At 40.7% G+C, this 10,799-nt stretch overlaps 1 protein-coding gene across 1 annotated transcript; it reads left to right on the top strand.

The window, feature by feature from the left end:
• Nucleotides 1-531: 531 nt before the first annotated feature.
• Nucleotides 532-8,372, top strand: LOC110306971 (protein-lysine methyltransferase METTL21C). Its single transcript, XM_029474360.1, has 4 exons — nt 532-616; nt 3,963-4,114; nt 7,044-7,161; nt 7,644-8,372. The coding sequence occupies exons 1-4, from the start codon at nt 535-537 to the stop codon at nt 8,036-8,038; spliced, it is 747 nt and encodes a 248-aa protein (XP_029330220.1). The 5' UTR covers nt 532-534; the 3' UTR covers nt 8,039-8,372.
• The last annotated feature ends 2,427 nt before the right edge of the window (nt 8,373-10,799 follow it).

Below are 10,799 nucleotides of genomic sequence, written 5' to 3'. Positions count from 1 at the left end.
TCTATGGCTTTTGTGCCTATCAGTGGTCTCTGGCCAATTCTCTTGTAAATCAGTCTTCTTGTATGTGAGTGAGGGGACTAAGGAGACTCCAAGTATTAAAAGTGGGGAGCCAGATCAGACTCCTAGCTAGAGCTGTGTTCCAACACAGTCTCAGAGTCTGATCCAAGCTGGGTTTCTTATCCATGGTTCTTTAAACCACAATTCACAAGTGTCCCCAGTGGCACCCAATTTTGGACAGGCTTTCTTCACTGACATTTCTTCCAAATGTAATCTGAAATAATTTTAACTTCAGAACTTAATGGTGAGCTATACAGTCTCAGATTGTAACAAGGAACAGCAACATAATGCTCCCAGGTGCACCTGCTCTGGATTGCATTTCTCCTTGATCATAGGGGCTGCATCTTACACTGTGTTGCTCCTTGGGTGGCTGCCTTACTTTACTCACCCCGAAGGAAGCAAGCTGATGAGCACTGCTCCTGGGAACCTTGCAAGGCTGAGCCTTGAGTGTCTCTTCCCTCTCACCAGGCTCTGGCTATGGATCAGCGTCTCCACACAGCCCAGCAGCCCCTACTCTTGGGGACTCCACAGGAAGATGGTTTTGCAGGACCCTCAGTAGGTAAGCTCTTACAGCATTGCCCAGCCACAAGAATATGTGTTCCTTTTAAACTCTACGATTTTAAAAACTATAATTAAAAAGAGCAGAAAACAGAATCCATTACCTTCTAGTTTTCATTGTTATCACTACCACAATGTCTTATCATGTGTGCAGGTCTAAGAGTGCTATACGGTTGAACAACTTTTAAAACCATCGAAAGGGAATTTAGAGTTGCTTTTTGCTTCTCACTCAGATATATTCCTGGCATCCTTTTCTGACAGTGGTTCCATGTCAGAGGTATTTCCTCTTAGAGCCATGTGAAATTTTAAAATTATGTCTGGGCATGGATTCAGAAGCAAATAAATAATAGACATAACCAAGGATGTCCTGAGAACCATTTAAAATAACCATTTCAGTGGTAAAAAAAAAAAAGTTTCACTTCTGCTAAAGAGGGTGTTAACTTATTTTTTCCATATTTTTTTCATAAAATATAACTGTTTCTAAAATTCTGATCTATTTACTATTAATAAATGAAACTAAAGTATAATACAGATATTTTTCTCTTTATAGACCTTCAGAGGGTCTTACATAAAACTATATGCTTGTGTTCAAACTTGTATTACATTTGTGTTTTGCTGTGCATGCCCTGGCATACATGTGGAAAGCAGGAGGTAACTTGCCCAGAGTGAGTTCTCTACTTCTACCATGAGGGTTCAGGAATAAGTATAGGTCCTCAGGCTCAGAAGCAAGCACCTTTAACTGCTGAGCTATCTCATGCAACCAATGCCTGTTTTTATTTTTAATACATTTTTAATTATGTGTGTGCAAGATAGTGCATGCCACAGTATGTGTGTAGAGGTCAGAGAAAAGTTTGTAGCTTTTTTTTTTTTTTGGTTTTTCAAGACATGGTTTCTCTGTATAGCCCTGGCTGTCCTGGAACTCACTTTGTAGACCAGGCTGGCCTCGAACTCAGAAATCCACTTGCCTCTGCCTCCCGAGTGCTGGAACTAAAGGTGTGCGCCACCACACCCGGCAGCAATCAATTTTTAAAGTAATATTGATTGACTGAAGTAAGGGACAGTGGTGCACACCAGTATTTCCAGTATAGGAGAGGCTGAGACAGGGGAATCAAGAAATCAAGATCCAGTTGTTTTACATATTTCAAAATAAGTAAATAAATAATAATGAATAATATTGATAGTGATAGTGTAACTGCCAAGCTTAATACTTGTTTACTTACAAAATCAACCCGCCAACTTATCTGTAGCACTGAGAGAAAACTGTTGCCACAATGGTGGTCCTTGGGAGAAAAGGATAGAGGTATATGCTGGGTGTGGTAGGTAGGGTTAGAGGAACCTGATGGAGCAGGCAGGAATCCCTGATGGCCTGGTGTACTGGAGACAGCCTATTCTGGCTGTGAATGTCCTGAACTTTCGAACTGGTTGTTACTTGTGGCCAAGGAACATTTGATGTTATGTAACTCACAGACAGATTGCATTAAAGACCAAAGTTAACTCCAACTCTCAAATCTCAAGCTGGCGGGACCTTCCACTGGTTAAGAGTGTTGATTACTCTTCCAGAGGATCCAGGTTTGACTCCTAGTACCCACGGTGGCTCATAGCCATCTTAACTCCAGTTCCAGATCTGGTATCTTCTTATGGCCTCTGTAGACACTGCACCATACACTGTACCCACATGGCACACAGACATACCTGAATACTTGTAGGCAAAATACCCAGACATGAAAATAAATTTTAAAAACTACTCAAATCTCACCTTTAGTCATCTTACACATCTCACTGTGACATATGCCTTTCATGTTACTTCCATTTTCTCTGTTGCTGGAACACACACCACTCATGGTGGGTGGGTTAGGTTTATACAGGATCCTTGTAAATACCTGTGAATCAGTGTCTTCTTCTTTGTAGAACCTGGGAGTAAAACATTCTCCATTGTGTTCCTTGGCTTTCTATCTGTCTAAACTAGATTCAAGATCAGCTCACAGTCTCATGATTCTAGGACCTCATCAATCATTCATAAAGATGGGGCTTATTTGTCAGGTAACTGTGAAGGCTGTGGGTCTATGCCTTACAGCTTTACAGTGGAGAGAGTGGCCCAATGACCACACTGGCTCTTGATGAGCAAGTTCCTACAAGCTTATTGAAGCTTAGCTGTTGAGTCAGTACAGAAGTTTCTCTCTTTTGAGTGGTGTAAGTCAGAATTGCCTGCTTGTTAACAACCGTGATACCATCAAGGAACCAAGGTTTCCCCTAGATTAATATATAAACGACTCAATCACCCTTACTATTGATAAGAATCTGTTCCTAATATGTCCCACACTGATACCATCTTAAAATGCAACAAACTTCTAGGAAATAAAAATGAAAACATATATAGTCACATAAACTATGGGTAGCTTAGGCCTTTTGATGGGTAGTTGTGGATTTATTTTAAAAATTCCATGCAACAGTCAATGTCACCTGAAGTCACTGTAGGGCCTGCCCTGAAGGAAGCTACAACTATGTAGGGTTCTTCCCAAACTCATCTCCTTCCTTTTCATCTCGAGTGGCTGTTCTGAAAGACATCAAATGCTCATTGATTGCTCTCCCATCTCTTTTCTAGAGGCCAGATTCTACTGTCAAAATCTAGTCATATCCCAGGATACAAAGACAAAGGCCATACATGACCCTTCTGCTCCAAGCCAGAATCCCCATTGTTGGTATCACTTTAGTTCTTGGCCAACAGTAGATCATGTGCTTAGTATCCTCAGCCTCCCTGACATTTCACCTCACTGCTCCTCTTAAACACTGGAAAACCTATGAAGATTTGTGACTGCATGATAGCCCTGTTAGGTGCTCTCTTCCCATTTTATGACATGTGAGAACTGCTATCATGGTTTATAGGGCTCAAGGAGTATTAAAAGCAGTTGTAATTTAATATCTGGAGTTTGGCTAATAGCTTTCCCAGGCTTGGAAAGCTGGCTCCACTGTGGGTAGCTTAGGCCTTTTGACAGGTAGTTGTGGATTGGGAATGCCATCTCACCCCAAAATCCAAAAACAGCCATATGCATATTTATCTAGCTCCTCCATGTTCAGAAAGTTCACTCAGGCCACTTTGTAGGTAACCAGGTAACATCACTTCCTCTTGGTGGCAAGAAAGTGGGGATGGGGTATCACCTCTTCTGTCTTAAGACCAGGGGCATACTTTGTCATTTTGTCACATGTGAATTCCATGTCCCTATCACCCTATGTAATTCAGTTTTGTGTTCTAACTACAGTCACAGCTATTGATGGTTGCTCTCCTGTTAGAGAAACAGTTTCATCTATTATCATCTTATTGATGCCCATTTGATTTTTCTGCTTCACAGAGTTCGACAGGATAGAATCCTCTCTTCATAGCATCCAGAAATTTGTTCCTACAGACTATGCCAGCTACACACAAGAGCATTATCAGTTCGCAGGCAAGAAGATCATCATTCAAGAATCCATTGAGAACTATGGCACAGTGGTGTGGCCAGGGGTGAGAATTGCTACCTATGTGGTCCAGCTTTCTGGAGATAAAACATTTTGTACATCTGTGTTGCCTACAACAACTGGCCATGTGCCTTCTTACCTCTGTGCTTTCACAGCTAGTGAATAACTGCCTGGTTTCCCAGGAATTTGGGCTCTTCAGACATACAGCATTTCTCCCAGCAGCACTGGCTTTGAAGTAAAATCCTTCTTTCCCATTCCTGTACCTTCCTCCCCTTGCTCCTTGCCCACCCTCTCCCTTCCTCCTCATCATGATAGACCAGTGATCCATCACACACACCCCTAGCCCTAATCAATATTTACTGAAATATTTTCAGCTGACATAAGTAGGATACGTTGGAAATGGGATGTAAAACTGATACAACTACTATTTGAAAAAAGTTAAAAATTTATAGTTTAGAATTTGCAATAGGCACTTTTGGGCTCCCCCTCATTCTCAGGCAGTGATTTCAGGCTCTTTCACATGGTAAACAGTAAATAATTCAGAAGAAACATCCAGGAGTCATTTCTCTACATCTTGCTTCCCATGCTTGTAAGGATGGTCCTGAAACGGACAAAATTCTGTATTTTCAGGTTGTGTGATCATGGCCAGTCACTGTCCATTTATCTTGTGTCCATATTTAAAATGTGAACTACTGGTAACCACTAGTTGCTGACATGATTGTGAAGATTTAATGAGGTACTACTATTCCTAGGCCCACGTTAGCTGTAGTGACTGGTGCGACCACAACTCTAGTGAAGTTCATAGGTTTGGTAAACCTCAACTCTTGAGTGGTCTGAGGCCCAACATTACCATTTTCTCCAATGTGAGGCTGCCCACATTAGAAAAGGGTCCAGAGCATTAAGTTTGCAGATGTTTGGGAGTTATATTGAGATCTTTAAATATTTTGATTACTGTGTAGGGAAAGCAGGTCCAATGATACATATACATGGTAAAGGGACTCTAAACTAGAAAGTCATGATGGTGGCACTGTGGAACACTGAGTAGTCATGAAGAGAGTCCCATTGGACTCTCCAGGTGGTCTTGGAGACTGTTAGTAGGCGGGACAAAAAGGAGCCAGGGCTTCAGGTCTGGGTGCTCTTTTAGTTATTTATACACAGGTATGATTTCCTTCCAGCAATGCTCTTTTGCCTAACCAGAAGTTTAAAAACACCAAACAACCTATGACACCAGGCAAACACATAACTCTAGTGATGGAAAGACTTATAACAACTAAGGCTTCATTCAGCCTGTCCTGTACCAAATGGGCCTGCATTGAGATTTGTTTCAGACAGCTGCACAAAGTGAATATATGATTTCTGGTGCAGCTGTCCATGGAGAGATTACATCAGAATTTGCTTTGAGAGATAAAGTAGGGGCGTTGAAATGCCAAAATGACACTCCAGATGAGACACACTGGAGGGCAGGGTGTTTTCAGAGCTCAGAATATGTTCTCTGGAACACTGTAGGCGACACTCAGTACTAAAGGTCCATATAAGAACTTTCTCCTTGCCAACCAAACCCCCCTCCCTTGCTTTGGTGATGCCTGACATCTGTACCTGGCAGGCCACATTCATCTTTCCTCATCTGGCTCACCTCTCCCTGCATCAGGAAGGCAGTACTGACTTCCGAGTGATCTCTATTCTGCCCAGTCCCACCTGTATACCTCATTTATGCTACATAAAACACAGTAATTTGTAACTGGTTCACATGTCTTACCCATCCCTAGAGTACCTTGACAGCATAGATTATCTGTTCAGCAAGAACACAGGATGCGTTGGGATAGGGTTACTGTGCTATTCACTCTATGACCTGCAATGCTGAGAGCCAGGAGTTGAAGAATTCCCTGGCCACTAACTTCCTGCCTAGCCCAAATAAAAAGCAGAGTGCAAATCAGAGCTCAACTGCTTTGCACCTCCATGTCCTCACCGAAACCCTGGTCTGTGTATGCATGGGTCTGTTACTCTGTTGTGAGTACTTACCTCTTTAGTCTTTCCCAGGGCTTGCTGATATTTCATCTGCACATGTATATATGTGTGTCCCCTCCACTCCCCACACCAAATACTGATTTGGCAACAAGGCCCTGGCTGTCCTGGGGCTTACTATGTAGCTGAAGTTGGCCATGAACTCCCAGGGATCCTCGTCCCTTTCCTTCCCAAGTACTGGGAATAAAGGTGTGTGCCACCATGCTCAGCTGACATAAATAACATTTTTATGAATCAATGAAATGGTTTATCTCATTACAGAAAAGTTATGAAAACTAGAAACAAAGAATAAAAAGGACTTTTAGTATCATGAATTAAAACGAATTTGCCAGGGCTGATGTAGACATGTCGATCTGCAGAAGCTAAGGATCTGTGTGTTTAGCAAACTACTCCGAACACTTGGACAAGTACTATTTGGCAATGTTTGTCACTCAAGAGGGAGGGGAGAGAGAGAGGAGGAAGGGGAGAGAGGAAGTGGCCAGTTGTCTAATGTAACAAACCTAATTAATCCATAGTTTCATAAAAGAGCTGTGAGAAAAGTATTCTAATTTATATACCTTAAATGAAGCACTTAAGAGAACCAACATGAAAATGCTGGGAAGATTTTGTTCTTTTTCAGTGCACATTCCTGATTTAAGAGTGGAACTGATTCTCCAGGTCTTTAGGTAGAGTTACAGCATTCATGGTAGAGATGGGTATTATATTAAGTTTTTCTTTCTGTTTTGCTTGTTTTTGGACTGGGGGAACAATCGCATAGTAGCTCAGGCTCACTCAAGTTCCTAGTACTTACAGGTCTGAGCCACTGTATCTGGCTATACTGTTTCTTATATAACACTTATTAAACTGAAAATATTTAGGCTTATGCTTTAATGTTCAACTCAAGCAACAATGACTTGCTCCTGGTTTCTAATGATCCAATCTCAAAGAGAAAAATTGTTGTTAATGTCTTTTAGGCTACAGCTTTGTGTCAATATTTAGAAGACCATACAGAGGAATTAAATCTCCAAGATGCTAAAATACTTGAAATTGGTGCTGGAGCAGGCCTTGTTTCCATTGTGTCCAGTCTTTTAGGTTTGTTTTCTTTTGTTCTCATTGAAACAACAACAACAAAACCCCTATTCTGTGACAATTCTGATTTGTTACTACTGATAGGGTGTGGCTTGGCCACAATTATATTGAATTGCCTCTAAATGTCACATGACATGCATCATTAGTTATTCGAATAGTCTTGGAGACAATAGTCTTCAAGTAGCTACTTTACCTAGTTTTCATGCATGGAAGTTCAAAGGTATGAAACTGAATCCCGCTGACATTCATGAGTGGTGGTGGGGGTTTAAGTTGGGGTGCTACTGACATCAAATGTGGTGCTAATCATCCTAGGTCAGGATTATAGGAGGAAGCTGCCTAATTTAAGTTTCATCAGCTTTCTCAGCCTCTGTACCGACAGAGGCAGGAAGGAGTCAGACATGTAGATGGTTCCTACCTAACTCTTAGGAAAGGAACTTGTGGCTGCCCACATCTCCAGGCAGCATTCCCATTTCTTTTTCTCATAGGAGCTCAAGTCACAGCAACAGACCTGCCTGATGTTCTAGGAAATCTTCAATACAATATTTTAAAAAACACACTAGAATGCACAGCTCATCTACCTGAAGTGAAAGAACTGGTATGGGGGGAAGACCTGGACCAGAGATTCCCTAAGTCAACCTGTTTTTATGATTATGTGCTGGCCTCTGATGTTGTCTACCACCACTACTTCCTGGATAAGCTGCTCGCTACCATGGTGTACCTTTCCCAGCCAGGCACTGTGGTGCTGTGGGCAAACAAATTCAGATTTAGTACTGATTATGAATTTTTAGGTAAGTTTAAGCAAGCTTTTGATACCACTCTCTTGGCTGAACATTCGGAATCATCAGTCAAGCTGTTTAAAGGAATATTAAAGTGGGAGTGAAATGTAAAGCGTCTTTGAAACCATCAGTGTCCTGTGAAGATATTAGAAGGTGCACCATACCATACTGGTATGGCTAAAATAAATGCAACTCAATATACAACTTTCTAAGATGATAAGATTATGTGGTCAGTCTAAGTATCTACAGAAAGTAAATAGATACACGACTTTCCAATGTATTAAGCACTTAAATAAGAGCTTATACAAAGAAGTAAATAAACAGGTGGGTTCCTCTTTGTTTCTGCTCTAGTCCCTGGATTTTACATGTGCCAACATGCTTGTCATAATTACTGACGCTGAGCTTGACAGGGTCTGTGTATAGCCCAGGGCAGCTTTGAAATAGATATGCACCTGCCTGATTACAGCTCTGTGCCACAGTGATTGCCTTATTGTAGCTAGTAAAGGTGGAAAATGTGGAAATTGATGGAATGAGGAAACAGATGTCTTAAGAGCCTCCCCTGAGGCATCGGCAAGATGGTTTAGCAGTTAAGATTAACTGATATGCAATCACGGTGACTAGATCTCAATACCCACATCAAGTTGGTATTCAGCAAACAACTCTTTATAGCTCTGAGGAATCTGAGGGTCTCTTCAGGATTCTGAGCACCACAGGTGCACATACTCACACACATACACATATAAAAAGCTGAGCACAGCAGCACACTTATGAAATCGCAGTGCTGGGGTGGTAAAGAAGGGAGAATGCCTGGTGCTTGGTGGACAGCCAGGATAGGAATGGTTACCTATCATAATTGGTAAGCTTCAAGTCCAGAGACTTGTCTCAAAAAGGTAGATAGTGATTGAGGAAGACATCTAGTGTTGACGTCTAGCTGCCACATACATATGCACATACATGAATATGTACACTAGTCCCAATGCAATATTGCAATTATAGAGCAGAGCTTGAGAAAGGGAAAACACAATTCTGACTACCATTATTTCATATATACATGTTTATATGTGTATGTATACACTTTAGCTTTTGTGGCAAAGGAAACTTTAAATACAAATAAAAAATACAATATTCATGCCTGATGTGATGGTGTTGGGTCAGGATCAGAAAATACTTCTGTAGAACAACAGCATCAAAAAATTTTTTCTCTACCATCATTTATAAAAAATTAACTATATTTTTGCTTGTAGGTGGATATGGCTTTCAGGGCACCCTGACAGCCCATGGATGTGTAAGTCATATGCAGCAGGACTTCTAGGATTTCTAAAAGTTTAGCCAAGAAGATAAACATCAGAATGCAAAGTGTATATTCTAGCCGTAGATCTCAGGAACTACAACTCCCTTTACAACAACAGTGCCAAATTCTTGATGGTCTATTAACAGATATGCTAGAATCCTACCCAATTTTACAGAATTATTAAGAAAAACTAAAGACAGTAAGTAAATGGGATGACAATGCAAATTCCTATACTAGAAGGCAGTCCAAAGATTAATTTCTCTAAGCTCTATCAATAGATGTGAAGTCACTTACTGTCAAATTCCCAACATATGTTCCTGTGCGATGAACTTGTTCTGTAGATTCGAACTACACTAAAAGGAAAAGGCCAAGAGGTGTCAGGATACTCCAGAAGAATATGGTGGGAAAGCTTGCTTTATAAAAACTTGACAAAGTTCTATCCCTAGCCAAGAAGCTACTTGCAACTGATAGCTACTTGGAGAGGGAAACACTTTTCTTCAATGGAGTCACACTGGGTTTATAACAGCTGACCAACACACACCAGACGCCATAGCTCGTGTATGTGTGAGTGTGTGTGTACATGTGTGTGCACAAGTGGGTTTAATGTGAGAAAGAATATGAAGTTGGGTAGAAGGTAGGATCGAGGAGTTCAGGGAGGAGAAATAATATGAATAAAAATACACTGTATGAAATTCTAAAAGAATAAAAAAAATAAAAAGTGTCTGGGCTAGGAAGACAACTCAGTGGTTAAGAGAACTTGCTGCTCATACAGAGGACTGGTATTTGTTTGGTTCCCAGAACCCATATGGTAGTTCACAACTGGAGTTGCAGTTGCAGAGGATTCAACATTCTTCTAGTCTCTGTGGGCCAAAGCTTTGCACATAGTGCACATGCATGTATGCAGGAACACACTTATATACACAAAATTCTGAGACTCTTAAAACACACACACACAGTGTATTCTCTACTTTCACCAAATAAAACAATCTTTGCCAGTGCAGCAGCTGTACTTTCTCTATTTTGGAGTCTCTTCTTTAAGATACAAAGTTACAGGATCAAGCTTCACAGAAGAAAATAGAAGGGCAGAGTTTTTGGCAACTGCACAATGTATGGCAAGCACGGGAATCTACAACAAAACTCTGGTTTTACTTGCTGTTGTTTCCCTGTTGAGGATGGGTGGGAGAATCAATGTGGAAATCATTGGTTTCTCAGTGTGAATTCCAGTAATTAGTATGAAAGAGCCACAGCATAGTCATGGTGGTGATGGTGAGGTCAATGGAACAAAATCAAGTTCACAAAGTCTCACAGTCAACCAATTCTGACAAAGTCATGGTCATTCAATGGGAAAGTAGTAAACCCCAGATACAAGAATAAATACCCTGTACACACCTATATAATACACCTTTGAATCTCATAGACTAAACAAAAATATACACCGAAATACTAATAATTATAAAAATGTAAAATATAAGGTAAAAATCTCTGTAACTTTGGACTAAACAAAGATGTATTAGAAATGATATGTAAAGTACAACGTATAAAAACCAACCAAACAACCAAAAAAACTATTCTGT

This window comes from Mus caroli, chromosome 1 (genome assembly GCF_900094665.2).
Source record: "Mus caroli chromosome 1, CAROLI_EIJ_v1.1, whole genome shotgun sequence".
Classification (NCBI taxonomy): Eukaryota; Metazoa; Chordata; class Mammalia; order Rodentia; family Muridae; genus Mus; species Mus caroli.
Note: the sequence above shows the minus strand (reverse complement) of the source record. Positions and strands in the feature narration are given on the sequence as shown.